The sequence below is a fragment of the Gadus macrocephalus genome, chromosome 17, assembly GCF_031168955.1.
Source record: "Gadus macrocephalus chromosome 17, ASM3116895v1".
Taxonomy (NCBI): Eukaryota; Metazoa; Chordata; class Actinopteri; order Gadiformes; family Gadidae; genus Gadus; species Gadus macrocephalus.
Window position 1 is genome coordinate 2,827,980 of NC_082398.1, and position 14,969 is coordinate 2,842,948.

Sequence of the window (14,969 nt, forward strand, 5' to 3'; positions counted from 1 at the left end):
GAGGGGGGGAGAGAGAGAGAGAGAGAGAGAGAGAGTGTGTTAATGGTTTGGACAAGAGACAAAAAGTCTGCCTGAGGCAGGCGTGAGAAGATATAATCATGGCCTTCAAGAAGAGGGAGAAGACAAGAAAAATGACTCGGGACAAAAGTGACCTTGATTTAAAGGAAAGATTATGAAAGATAAAGGTTTTAATAAGAATAATGTCTGCCGGGAGGAAGAAATGGTGAAGCGATGATTCGTGTGATGTGATTCATTAAAAGAGAATGAGTGGGTGCGCGGCTATTTAAACACACCTCTGTGAGTGTGTGTCGAATTTTTCCCACACGGTGATCAAAGCGCACCGCCTCTGTGCACCCCGTGACACCACCCGCCCGCCGGCCGCGCGTCCAACCGCGCTCCTACGTCACGCGTACTTTTCCACTGGGAGCCACGGCGCCACCACCCGAGGTTCACGCGGGGTTCAGAGGTCGCATTCCCAAGCTGGATATTGTCTCCCGTGTCCCAGGCTAGACAAAGAGGCAGTGCGCCCCCCCCCCATCGCCACAACCCCCCCCCCCCCCCCCCATCGCCACCACTATCCCCCCAAGCCTGACTGAGCCGACAGAATGGAGAGACCTGGGGGAACCAGGCGGTGAAGGGGGGTAGGGGGGGGGTTCTGACAACATCGTCTCTGCATTCCTCTTCCTGCCGCGGGCTGTGTGTGTGTGTGTGTGTGTGTGTGTGTGTCGGAGCGACCCCGTGTGTGTGTTGTTGTGGAACCGTCCCAGTAGGGCTCCAGGTGGGTGGCACGGCTTGCTGCCGTCTTCCACGGTGTGCTTGGAACACTCGGAGGTGTCGGGGTGCTCGGTGGAGCCGGGTCGAGGGGAAGAGGGGGGGGGGGGGGGGGGTGTGCGTGCGCCCACGGACGCGCACGCGTCTCAGACCGAGTGTGACTGCACACTCAGACAAACCGAAACACACGCTCGCTCACTCAGACATAGACACACACAGACCAACGGATGCACACAGAGACACACAAACGCAAACTCACGCCGACAAACAGAGACACACACACACTCTCTCAGACACACGCACGCACACAAACAGACGCAGGCAGACTCACACTCACTTACTCACTCCGACTAAAAGACACACACACACACACACAAACAAACAAACAAACAAACAAACAAACAAACAAACAAACAAACAAACAAACAAACAAACAAACAAACAAACAAACAAACAAACAAACAAACAAACAAACAAACAAACAAACAAACAAACAAACAAACAAACAAACAAACAAACAAACAAACACACTCCAAGTCCAATGGAAAAAAAAAATGGGAGGGAAATCATCTCTCGGTAGTAGTACTTATTTGGGAAGCTGTTTAGGAGGGTGGTGGAGACCTACCAGCAGGGTGTCGACGCCCCCGACGATGCTGAGACCGAGGCCCGTCCGGCCCTTGGAGATGTCGATGGTGGTCTCACAGCCGGGGATGATGGGGCAGGTCGCGGGGTCAGAGGTCAGGGTGCTCGGGGTCGAAGGGCGACTCGGACCTGAGAGGGGAATGGGTTTTATTTAAAAATCCTAGTATAGTTATTTTTTGACGGATTGTGTTGTTTAGTCATGGTCACGATGACAAAAGACATCACCGAACTATTTTTCTAAACTCGACTTTAAAGATGCAATGAAAGTTTAATTGACAATTTATATAATAACTAAACAACACTAACTCAACTTGAAATACAATAAAGTTAACTAATTCCATCATCCTTCACATCCACGTCGGTGTTTGTCTCAACCCGAGGCGACTGCACTCACTGCTGACGAGTTCCGGTTCCGCCTGGTCGATGGAGTCCAAGCTGCTGCAAGGCATGCTGGGAGAGCTGGTGAGGCCCGCGTCGATGGACGCCCCCTGGCTCTGGCTGCTCACCAAGGCGTCCACCGTTGGGCAGAGGGAAGACGAAGACGAGGACGAGGAGGTGGTGCAGGGAGGAAGGCTCTTGTCCGAGCAGAAGGTTATCTTGGCCGGCCCCGTGGTGTTCCTCAGCAGTGAGTAGATCTGGGGAGCGGAGAGTGAATTATTTGTTATTATTAACGAGGGAGTTGAAAGAATGAGAGTGAGAATGTGTTAGTCATGACACTTAAAGCTGCAATCAGCAGTTTTTGTTTTGATTGGATTGGGTTTTGATTGAGTCTTGTTGATCTTGAACGTTCAGCTCCGTAGCTTTGGCCAAACAGAGAACCATGACAGTCAATCTAAACACAATTTCATCGCAACGAAGTAGGGCAAGCAACAAGCGCTGATTGCAGCTTCAAAAAACACACGATAGTGTTAACTAAATACTATTTAAAGCAATGTATGAATTTCATTAAAAGATTATGTTCAACTAGGAGCTAGTAACAATGTTAAAACGACGTCCTATTATTAGACTCGTACACTATGCACAATATGCACGCCTGTATTTTAATCCAATGGGGAAATCCACAGCTATTTCTGAAGTACCACTATATCCACTACTGCTACGGGACGGGTTTTTGTTTGTCCTCCGCATACTCTACCTTCTCTAGGGAGTAGCCCAGCACAGATTCACCGTTCACTGTCAACAGTTTATCCCCCGGTTTCATGCAACCCTCCTGTACGTGATAAAAGCAGCGCGAGAAGCGTTAGCGTGCTAACGGCTAAAGCGGGCTGTCGTAGCCGCATGCTAGCGCTCACCTTCGCCGTGTGTCCCTGCATCTCCGATATGCTCTGAACCTCCACCCCCTGCGAGGTGTCCCCGTCCAGGAAGGTGATGCCTAGCTCGCCGTCGTCCTGTTTTCAAAGTGGAAACAAAAAATTCTAACTTTTGGATAAACTGACCTCAACCGAACACACTAGAAAGTATGCTTCTTTATTATTTTTTTGTATGCGTTTTGTGTTAGGATGCGTTATGTGTCTCTATACATGCATAGTCCTGCAGACCGTTCTAAGTTTCTGGTAAGTTCGTTTCTATTGAAGATTACACAACATCACTATCTTTTGGTTTCCCATAGAGCTTGAGATCACTCTATTCCAAAAGTCAAGTCAAGTGTGTACGTCTGTGTGCGTGTGTGCGCGTTGCAAACCTTGTGTTGTACGATATGGTGTGGGTCGTGTTCCTCCTTGTCGGCCTCATCTCTCTCAGCCTCACACGGGGAGCTCGATTCAAACTGTGACGGGGAGAAAGAGAGAGAGAGAGACGCTGGCATCAAGGAGCTAACGCTAAAAAATGAATTTGGGTTAGATGGGGGTGTGTGTATGTGGTGGTGAAGGGAGGAGGAGGGGGTTCAAATCTGACTCCTTTCCTCGTTTTTTTTTCCCCTTTGTTGTCAGTCTGAGTGAAGTTAAACCTCAACCTGACAGCCAGCCGAGTTGGAGCCCAGAGTCTTACTCCTAGATAACTTTTACATCTTCAAAACTTTTGAGCGAGTCGGAAAAAAGGACTTTTCAGGTTTGCGGCTCCGAGGAACGTACAATTAGGGGAAACAACTCCATCATCTCTCTCTCTCTTTCTCCCATCTCTCTCAATCTCGACATCTATCAAACTTTGATTCGGTACGTAAAGAGCATTATAGATTCGTCGTCATTAAACCCCAGCCGGCGGATATCCGTGGCTGATGCACAGACTACTATACTCTGTCTTGGCGGGATTGCTCCCACATCCAGTCCCTGGCCTACATCGTCCTGCGACAGGGAGAGAAAACGACTACAACCTTGTACAACATGGCACTACCGCCTGCTCTTGCCAGAGGCTCAACTTAGACAAGAAGAATTACCAAATCACCCCCCACTGCCTTGGATTCCACTTCATGCTAGAGCAGATTTCTCAGGGAGCTAATGTCTTCCTATAAATCGCTACATGAGGTAGCACATTCTTTCCTCCGCTCATACTTGATGATAGGTGCGTGTTAGTTCGCCCCTTGGCACCCTATCAATCAAACCGTTTAAAGACGACGGAGGGAATCGAATGAAATGTTAACGCCAGGGTTGGCGGTTTGGAGGGAACCAGCAAAGCATGCTTGATTTTGAAAGTAACCAACCGAAGAAATCCTACCCCTCCCTTCAGACCCCCCCCACCAAAGCCACGCCCCCAAAACATGCAATTAGCTCGCTAGCTTTAGCAACAGGGCTGCCTAGCTTTGTGGAAGACTCCGGTCACGTGCAATGAGTGACGTGCAGAGAGTGCTCGATTATTTGAATTCATTTGTCGGAGCATTCGAGTTATTGATTGCTGTCGCAGTGTCCAAAAATGAAAACAAATCGCCTACCCTTCCTTTTGAAGAAGACCCTACCTTAACCCTTACTTTCCGAGCTGCAGTCCTTCTTTACCGTAACAACTACAACAGAAGAACACTCCACTGGATGCTTCACAGCTGAAACTTCAACCGATGTTTGTCTCTCTTTGATCACTCCCTCTCACCCATCAATATTAGCACTAATTAACATTAGCACTGATGAGGCTAATGCTATCATTAGCATTGTCAGGCGACCATATAGATCGGGCATTAGCCTGGCCCTGTGACCATGACAACCAGGGTCTCTCTACATGCGCCACCCAGCTCTGTTGACGTCATGGTACATTGTGTTGTTTAGTCTTTCCTGTCTGTGCCAGCGTGTTGTGACTGGTTTAGGGACACCACGACCTGTCCCTCGAGGGGGTGACCTGGTACGGCTGGGCGAGGTCACATGGGGTCTCGATCGACGGCCCGCGCCCTACATAGAGCGATCGACCATGTGATTTACCCCCCCAGACACACACACACACACACACACACACACACACACACACACACACACACACACACACACACACGTCTGCACAAAGTGATACCAGATCCACTGTCACTGATCCAGTGGTTTGTGTGGTGCTGGCCTGAGCTGAGTGGGCAATCGCCATCAATCCCTAATAATGATAATAATAATAATAATACATTTATAAAAAAAGTAAAGCATGTTTAGAAAATGTTTGAAAAATAAAACCCCTCAATACTACTAAAAGCAAAACTACTAAATACGCTACAATATTTTCTTTAACTACTCCCAGCCAGTCCGGGGGGTCTCTTACCTCGACGGGGGGCTGCTCCTGGGGGCACCCCACCTCTAGGCCCGCACCCACCGGCCCCACGGCCATCTGGCCCAGGGCCCCGGTGTTCCTGAGGGCCAAAGAGAGGGCGTCATAACTCACATTAACCACCCATTCCTCTGTCCAAACCCGGCCCTCTCAGGGGCCCTGTGTGTGTGTGTGTGTGTGTGTGTGTGTGTGTGTGTGTGTGTGTGTGTGTGTGTGTGTGTGTGTGTGTGTGTGTGTGTGTGTGTGTGTGTGTGTGTGTGTGTGTGTGTGTGTGTGTGTGTGTGTGTGTGTGTGTCTGAAAGGGGCTTTCATGTTAAGCAAAGGGTCAAGGGAGTGAGATCCCATTGAGCCAACGGTTCCTAACACCCCCCACTCAAGCCATTCAGTTTAAATGTTGTGTGTTGAAAGGGGGGTGGGGGTATATTGGAAGATGAGCATCAGTGTTCACAGTGCAAGTCATTTAGATAACGTGAACAAGCAAGGGCATTTGTGTTTGTTTACTGTCATCACAGGCTATAACTGTAAGTTTGTTCAAACTCGTCTTTGTTTTCTCAGTAACAGCGCTCTCTAGTGGGTTGAAAACGGTATGACAGGCGTTCACGTGTACTATTACGTCATCAGTGCATTTAAATTAATCAGAAGTTCGGGGGGCTTATGTGATCAAGGCGGTGGGGGCAGTCGTTTTTAGAAACCAAACAAAAGAATGAAAGCTACCTGACAAAAATGATCTTGACTTTAGAAGGTGAGCTCTTGATGATGGAAGACGCGTTCTGGTGGCTGTGGCCGTGCAGCTTCTGCCCATTGATCTGGAAAAGTACAACATATGTGAAGATACCTCGTTATTAGTAGTTTAAATGGCAACCCTTCAAAAGACAAGCACTTCAAAAACATTGGTTGGTAAAAAATAAGATTTTTCTACTTTATTATACTATATTTGGCATCTCTACTTTCTGTGTTCTGCAGCAGTCTGTCTACTGCTGTTAAACACCCACCCTAATAAAGCACCATCCTTTCTTATCCACACCAAAAAGACAAGCCAACATCACGCAGACATATGCCAGCCCGGCTCCCCTTTGGTGTCCTCTCGCTCTCTATCTCTCTCTGTCTGACTGTTTCTCTCTCTGTCTCTTTTTCTCTCTCTCTCTCTCTCTCTCTCTCTCTCTCTCTCTCTCTCTCTCTCTCTCTCTCTCTCTCCCCCTCCCTCCCTCCCTCCCTGTTGCTCTCTGTCTCCAGCTCTGTGGTCTCTTTGCTGTCCTCTCTCTCAAGGACATAATCAAATCCGGGCCCTGAACCCAGTCTGTCTCCTCAGCCCGTACTGCAGACCCCAACCCCCCTCTCCCTGTGTACCCCCCTCTACCTCCAGCAGCCCCCCCCCCCCTCGCTGAGCCCCCCTTACCTCCAGCAGCTCGTCCCCCACCGCCATGCGTCCGTCGCGCCCCACCGCCCCCTGGGGGTCGATGCCCACCACGAAGACGCTGCGGCGGGCGCGGTCCCGGTTCCCCGCCAGGCTGAGGCCCAGGCCGGCCCGGCCCTTCTCCAGCTGCAGCATGTGGAGGGCCCCCGGCAGCCCGCCATACCGCTGGGTGATCTGACCTACCGGGGGGGGGGGGGGGGGGGGGGGGGGTCACAGGGGTCAGGGGTCAACGTGTGGTCCGTGATGTCACATGGGTAATCGTCATCAATCCATAAGCATAATAATACATTTATTTCGTAAAGCGTGTTTCAAAATCGTTTTGAATAAAATATTCAATAATACCACCAATACAAATATTACATAAATATTCATACCACTATAAACAATATTAAAGATAAATATTCAATACCAATTTCAACAAAACAAAAATTACTATACAGTATAGTATGTAGAAACAAGCGAATAACAGTACGAGTCCGCGGTTCAGGCGAGGTCGCACGCTGGAAGTGGTACGGAACGACCTGAAGTGACGAGTACTGTCGACTTAAGGAGACCCTCTCTCCACCCTGCCACAGACCATGTGGTTGACAATTGGCGTCCACTCGTCACTACTTATCGCTGGCACCCCGAGTCAAACAAACACTCAACTCAACAAACCGAATAAACAACACAAAAAATGTCGTTGTTTTTCGGGAATCTTTCTTGTTGACACTTGCAACGGATCTGACAAAAAGCAGGATGTGCGTCCTTGATGTTTAGACGGTGTATGTCTCTGTCTCTTGCCCTCTCTGTCTGTCTGTCTCTCTGTCTCTCCCTCTCTGTCTGTCTCCCTCTCTCTCTCCATGTGTCGCTCTCTCTCTCCCTCTCTCTGTCTCTCTCTCTCTCCCTCTCTTTCTGTCTCTCTCTCTGTCTCTCTCTCTGTCTCTCTCTCTGTCTCTCTCTCTCTGTCTCTCTCTCTGTCTCTCTCTCTCTTTCTGTCTCTCTCTCTGTCGCTCTCTCTGTCTCCCTCTCTCTGTCTCTCTCTCTCTCTCCCTCTCTCTCTGTCTCTCTCTCTCTCTCTCTCTCTCTCTCTCTGTCCCTCTCTCTCTCTCTCTCTCTCTCTGTCTCTCTCCCCCTCTCTCTTTCTGCGTCTCCTTGTCCCCTCTCTCTCATCTCGATGCTGGTTGGGCGCGTCAGGCTGGGCCTTAAGGAATAGACTGAGTGGGCAGACTATAGTAGATAGAGATTATGCATCGGCACGTAAAGTAAAGGCTGGGAGTCGGGGGAGGGGGGCGAGGGAGGGGGCCGATGGGGGGGGGCGGGGGAGGGGGCCGAGGGAGGGGGCCGATGGGGGGGGGCGGGGGGGGAACCCACAGCGATTGAAATGTCAGCCTGTCGCCTTAGTATTCCGAAAAGCTTTCTCGTCGTGCGCCACGTTCCCTTCAGCCGTCTATCACTCCTTTGTCCTTCTCCCCATCGCCACTGACCCCCCCCCCCCCCCCCCCACTATCAGCCGCTGCCTTCCCTGCATTCTCTCTCTATCGCATCTCTCTCTCTTTTGCGCGGTCTCTCTCTCTGTCCCTGGCTCTCTCTCACTTTCTCTGTCAGTATCGCATCTCTGGCTCCACTTTGAGTCCTATCACCTCTCTCTCTCTCTCTCTCTCTCTCTCTCTCTCTCTCTCTCTCGCCCATGTCTCAGGTGGGTTGGGGCCCCGCTGTGCAGTAGATATCGGGGGCCCCTAGTGTTGGTTGGCGTTCGCCCACTGATGCATCAGTCCTCCGCTAATCTCCCCCCAGCTCACCTTCTCCCTCGCGACCTCATCCATCTTAAACCCCCGGGACACACACACACACACACACACACACACACACACACACACACACACACACACACACACACACACACTGTCTTGCACACCCAGGAATACACAAACACAAGAAAGCACGAAAAAAAGTACAAACACACCATTTGTGCATGATACAGTAGTATCATGCACAAACAAGTATGCAAGCACAGTACACTCGCACATGGGCCTGCACTGCTCAACACACACCAACAGACACACGTACACACACGCACACACGCACAAGCAGAAACGCATTGGCTCGGAGGATTGGAGGATTGCAGGCACACTTATAGCTGCATCCATCCATCTCAATAATGAAGTCACACACACAGACTCTAACACACATACACAAAACAAACCACAGCATGTGATATTCAACCCTCTCACTCAACTCAGATACACATCGAGTCCTTGGCTCGGATGAGCGTCACCATGTGTGCGCTGGGAGTCTAATTGAGACGGTGAAACATTGCCTTCACCGTACAGCTACGGTTAAACCGTTAGATGCATTGAGGCGAGGTACGAGCCTCGTCTGTCCCTATCTGAGATCCGCAGGTGTTTTTCTATTCTTGTTTTGCATAACAGATGGGTCTAAAGTGGGTAATTTGGGGAAAGATAACAAGAGAATGGGGACCTCTAGTGGCTGCTTTGAAGCAGTGCATGTTGGAGGTGTGACCACATTGAGAGCCTCTGAATGGAAACTTTTCGTGTTGGTCTGCCATAACCACCACTCATCAGAGGGCTTTCTGCGGATTAAGGCTGTCCTCCAAACACGTACATCTCTCTTCCCAACACACATACATACACACACACACACACACACAAACACGCAGTACACACATACACATACAAATACACGCACACAGACAGACACGCAGACACACACACACAGACACACAGAGTACTGTGTGTCTGTGTGCTACCGTATCAACGGTAGCATGTCTCTTCCGTGACACCAAGGACAAACTCTGGAAAACTCACTCCAGCTGTAGCCAAACTCATCCTCCACGTCCTCTTCGTCGTCCTCTCGTCCTTCCTCACGACGGTCGGGGTGGGGCTGTCCGGGACCTGGCTCAGGGTGTCTGTGTCTGTCTCCCCCACGTGGGGGACCACCAGGAGCGGGGGAGGGGGCAGGTGGGCGACGCCCGACCTACCTCCCACTTCGTAGGCTGGAGAGAGAGAGAGAGAGAGAGAGAGAGAGAGAGAGAGAGAGAGAGAGAGAGAGAGAGAGAGAGAGAGAGAGAGAGAGAGAGAGAGAGAGAGAGAGAGAGAGAGAGAGAGAGAGAGAGAGAGAGAGAGAGAGAGAGAGAGAGAGAGAGAGAGAGGTTGAGTAAGAGGACGTGTGGGGGAGAGAGGGGGGAGGCTGGTGGGGTTGACCCGTGCCAGGTTGGGTTTACACGGCCTGGGGGGTTTTATATTATAAGTTAACTGGGCTTTTAAAAGCGGCCTTGTGAACTGGTGAATTTGTCCAACAGTTATACTGGCCACTTCTTTACTTTACTTCCTTTATGCGTCACTTTGACATTTCAAGCCTCTTTATGGCGAGTAGGCCTTGGAGTAAAGTTGCGGGGTCTTTAAAGTTAAAGACTGGAAAGAAAAAGGAGTCCTTTAGGGCCACACTTATATATAAGTGTGGCACTAAATATATATATATATATATATATATATATGGATGTCATATATATTAAAAAAATTACAATTTATATGATTATAAATATGATATGATTATTATAATCATGATCATAATAATCATAGAAATCAAGCTAGCTTTCAAAGTGGAATAAAATAATTATCATTTGATAGGGAAGCCCATTGGTAAAGCATAACCTTCTTTGAAGCAAACATGCAGATTATGGGTTTAAACGTCGGCCATCTTAGTTTTGTTTTGTTTATCCTCCACTCATAGTATGCAGGATAGGACAGGATGCAACACAACCACGCCAAACTGTACACACAAAACAACGCATACACATCACAACAGAGTGTGTCGGCACGTGTCCCAACACATACACCACTTGTATGTGCATCTCCAACACACGAACGCGCGGATACGTGATGAGGGCATGATGGTGAGAGACCACACTCACACACACACCCCCCCACCCCACCCACCTTAAAGGGCGTAGGAGTGAAAGGGTTAGTCGGGGCCAGACGGAGGTAGAGTCTACTGTGACTCTCATCCTCCTACAGGAAACAAGAGACAAACAGAAGGCACATGTGGCGTGACCCGCGGGACCTTTCTTAGAAAGTCTCTTATCTATTCGCCAAACGCCGGTTGGGTAAGAGACTCTCGCGTCCAGGGGCGCGCCCTCTGGCTCTGGCTCAGAGGGTAGAGTGCGTACCGATAAGGCGCAGTCCTTACCCCAGCGACCCGGGTTCGATTCCCGCCCGCGGCCCTTTGCTGCTTGTCTTCCCCTCTCTCTCTCTCTCCCATATACCTTCCGGTCTAACTCAACTCTTTAAAAGCATACGTTAAACCTGCAAAAATAACTCTTACAAAAATAGATGATAATATCGGGGCCTATCCACACACGAGATTTGCGTTCACAGCGCACACTTCTTTCGAGAGACAAGCGTCGCCGCCAACCGACGACGACCACGACGCCGCGAGACGCTATGAACCGCCATGATAGACGAGGGCGGGCTTTTACGGGCCAGTCGGGGCTTCAATAACTTCCCCTCACGACTACTCTCCTCTCCTTCCCGCGGAGTTGTTGTTGTTTTGTCGGAGAGAGGCGTACCTTGTCCTTGGTGGCGGCTTCGGCGGCAGCGGCCCGTTCCTCGTGTGAGTCGGTGGTGGAGGACTGAGACAAAGAGACAAAAACGGGAACACAGAATGACAAACCGACTCTGCGCTTTTATTGTGTAGCTCTTTGCAGCCGTCAGAAGCTGGGATCTTTGACCTTGGGACCGCGGCCAAACGCAGGCTGTGCTTGTTTCCACGCGGCGTTGGCTGGTAAATAATATACAAGGCACAATAGTGGTGATGAATCACATGCAGGTTGTTTCTGGGTGAAAACCGGGTTGTCCGCGGTGCGTTCGCCGAAGCATAGTCACCCGTGTTTACCGGATATCTTATCAGGAGGATTCAAGTGCTTTCACCAAAAACAACCAGGACATCTCCACGGCAACCTTGCGATTACCGGCTTGACAGAGCAGTGAAAGCAAGGTCAAAGTCGTGGGTTTATCTAGCACATACGTACTTCTTCAGGGGAAATATATGGTTGCTAGGAAATTTGGTCACTGTAGGAAGTTCATGCTATTTATAGTAGCTGCACGCACATGCACATGCACACGCACACACCACAAGAAGAAGAAAGACATGCAAATAAATGGAAGTGTAGTGACACTCGTATCAGCACCTCGTGAAACAAAAACGAGTTATGAGATATCATGCAAATTCCCAACACAAACACCACCGACTCGAGGGCGGGGACGAGGGCGGGGACGAGCGACGGCGGGGTGGGGGTTGGGGGTGGGTGCGGTTAGCGGGGGTGTGGGTGGTCTAACCTGGGGGAGAGCAGGGTGCGTTAGGCAGGTTTGATTAGTGCGAAGCAGGCCTCCGAGCTGGAGGAAGGGCAGAGGCGGCTTCTGGAGGCAACACACCACAGGGCATGACGTTCACACACGCCGCAAGGGGGCAATTGTCATTTCAAACGCTTCCGACAAGAAATGATTTCACCCGGGATAAAAGAGGAAAAGTGTGAAAGAAAGAAACGGTTCGTGGTGATGACAATGAGCTGCCATCTTGTTTCCTCCTTTCAGCCCCTCTCTCTCTCCTCAAAAGCGAACGTCGGTTATTTCTTTCTGTGAACCGAACGAGTCGACGGCGAGTCCTCTGGGCTCGCTCGTTCTGCACGCACCGGAAGGATTTCAGACTCTCGAAACGGGCCGACGTGTAATTGTACTCCCTAGGCGGTGAGGGAGCCATTTTCTGTTATAAAAAGGCCATCTTTAAAGAAATCCAATAAATAGGCGGGAAAAAAAAGAAGGGGACCTTTTGAGTACGGTCTATCTGCCATGACGCCGACAGCAATCTCATGGGACGCGGGCTGAAGGAAATAGGCCTTCTCTCCCCCTCTCTTATCGCTCACATGTGGCCTCCTCTGTAGCACTTCCACTTGGCTGGAGTGGTTGCAATGTTTGATTTGCAGCGTATATGTTTATATGTAGAGGCTGCGTCGGCCTTAGGATAGTATGGCAACAAAGCGGCCATTTTAGAGAGGTCGAGGTTGCCTGGAAGCCAAACTGGGCGCTGTGGTTATTCTGGAACGTTGATGTTTCTCAACCGATTTCGATGAGTCGCTTTTATTCGAGGGCTTCTGATCTATGTGGAGTAAAAAAAGGATATGTTTTATGTAAAAGAGATATAATAAAATGTTATGTGAATATAAAAAACTGGTTGCGAAATGTAGACCTATCCAAGATGTTTTTGGATGAATGTCACCAAATGGCAGTTATTGCTTTATATATATATATTATATATAATTTTTTTCATTTTTCATTTTGCTTTCATTTATTTTTCCCCTGTAATCCATCTTCTGTCTAAAGGTTTGTTAAAGGTCCACCCTAGCTGAAAGTGTCCTAGTTCATAAGTAGACGCCATTTTTTCATCGTTCTCTAACCCTGGGTCCAACTCTTCCATCCCCTCTGTACTCGGGTGTGTTCGTGCACAGCTTCCCACCGTGGCATCCGTTCAGCGACGCCTCAAAATATAAACGATTTGGGGGGTTGGGGGGGGGTCTTTCACGAGATAAACGACAGGGAGCGGGGAGACGGATGGGGGGAGATTGAGAGGGATAGGGTGATGAGGGGGACGGATGAAGAGGAGGGGGCAGATTGAACGGCAAGCCGGGGAGACAGATTGCCTGGGGTGCGTGTTGTGGCGTGTGTGTGGAAGGCGTGAGATATCCCCTCTGGAACGGATACCGACGACGGAAGGGAACCGGGCTGTCTGTTGACTCGGGCCGAGCGAGAGAAAAGCAGCATCAATTTAGTGGAGGACGGAGGTAGTGATAGAGAGAGAGGGAGAGAGGGAGAGGGAGAGGGGAGAGAGAGGGGGAGGGAGGGAGGGGGGGGGGGAAACAGAGAGAGAGAGAGAGGGGGAAACAGAGAGACAGAGAGAGAGAGGGAAACAGAGAGACAGAGAGAGAGAGGGAAACAGAGAGACAGAGAGAGAGAGAGAGGTGGAGATGAGATGGGAAGCGGTGCATTTCATCAAAGAGCCTTGAGCCTTCCCGCGTCGCTCGGTGATTCATGAACCGTCGGAGGCGACGCCATGGTGGTGAGTCAGACGGTAGAGATGGACGCCGGCCGAGGGAAACTCTAGTCAGCGGAGCTCGTATGGCCGCGGCCACTCGCGGACCGAACTAATGAGTCAGATAATTAGGAACACGGCGAGAGTCGACCCTCTGTCTCTGTCTTCTCTTTAACAGAGGTCACCGCAGCTAGGAGCTCACCACGGGATACACATCGGATTGAGACGCACTTGTTCAGAGCGGCTCTTATTGGATGTTTGAACGTCCTGGCACTTAATGTACGCACTTATTGTATGTTGCACGTCCTTGTATTTGATGTATGCACATATTGTATTATGTACATCCTGGCACTTAAAAATAGTACTTAGCATTGTGTATCATCTTATCATAGCTATCTTTCTTGTGTACGGGGAATGGGTTAACCTAGCGGTTGTTAGTGTAAGTCCCTTTGGATATACGCGTCTGCTGAATGGCGTCCCCCCCCCACAAACAACACGAACACAAAGAACTGTTGGAAGTGCACGAAGAACTCGACCGTTGGGACTTTCATAAGAAGAGGCGGCACCCTGTTGTCACTGAACCAGGGTGGGGGTTTAAGGGTAGCATGTGGGTGCGGGGGTACACCCGTCTTACCCGGGGACGGTGGATGATGCTCTGGACCAGGAAGGCGACGGGGTTTCCCGCCTTGCGTATGGCCTCCACAGCCTCCTCGTGGCTGGCGTCCCTCAGGTCCACGCCGTCCACCTGATCAATGCATCAATACATCAACAAATCAATACATCAATGCATAAACACATCAATACATCAACAACAAGTCCCAGAGGATCGACCAATCAGGCGATCCGTAGTGCCTACAGTCAGTCAAACGTGTCGACCCATTCCAGTGGGACCAGATTAGTTTATAATGTTTTTTGACCCTTTTTAATCAAGGGCGATGAGTTTGAACTTGTTAAGTGAACTGAAGTCAATCAGGCGTTGGGAAGATGTTGTTAATTGCGTTATCCTATCAACGGCGGCAATCATAGTCGCTTAAAATCGAATTCCCTCTAGATTGGACCGCCTGAAATGACATTAAAACAGGCACAGCAAAGTGACAGCAGTGCATTCATCAACATCCCCCCCCCTAACCCCTCTAAACACGTGCCCTTGGCCTGACCTCTGCCCATGCCCTTGGCCTGACCTCTGCGCGACCCTCTGGCCTGACCTCTATGCGACCCCTCGGCCTGACCTCTGCCCATGCCCTTGGCCTGACCTCTGCGCGACCCTCTGGCCTGACCTCTGCGCGACCCTCTGGCCTGACCTCTGCGCGACCCCTCGGCCTGACCTCTGCGCGACCCCTCGGCCTGACCTCTGCGCGACCCCTCGGCCTGACCTCTGCGCGCCCCCTTCGGC

At 50.3% G+C, this 14,969-nt stretch overlaps 1 protein-coding gene across 1 annotated transcript in view; it reads right to left on the reverse strand.

Moving 5' to 3' along the window:
- LOC132445689 (multiple PDZ domain protein) overlaps positions 1–14,969 on the reverse strand; it is a 62,085-nt gene that overhangs the window by 11,597 nt on the left and 35,519 nt on the right. The window contains 14 exon segments of the mRNA XM_060035803.1: positions 1,397–1,542; positions 1,808–2,048; positions 2,549–2,623; positions 2,706–2,801; positions 3,095–3,178; positions 5,074–5,161; positions 5,794–5,885; positions 6,476–6,672; positions 9,301–9,364; positions 9,367–9,469; positions 9,808–9,835; positions 10,428–10,503; positions 11,061–11,123; positions 14,211–14,321. Coding sequence (XP_059891786.1) covers positions 1,397–1,542; positions 1,808–2,048; positions 2,549–2,623; positions 2,706–2,801; positions 3,095–3,178; positions 5,074–5,161; positions 5,794–5,885; positions 6,476–6,672; positions 9,301–9,364; positions 9,367–9,469; positions 9,808–9,835; positions 10,428–10,503; positions 11,061–11,123; positions 14,211–14,321 — 1,464 coding nt within the window.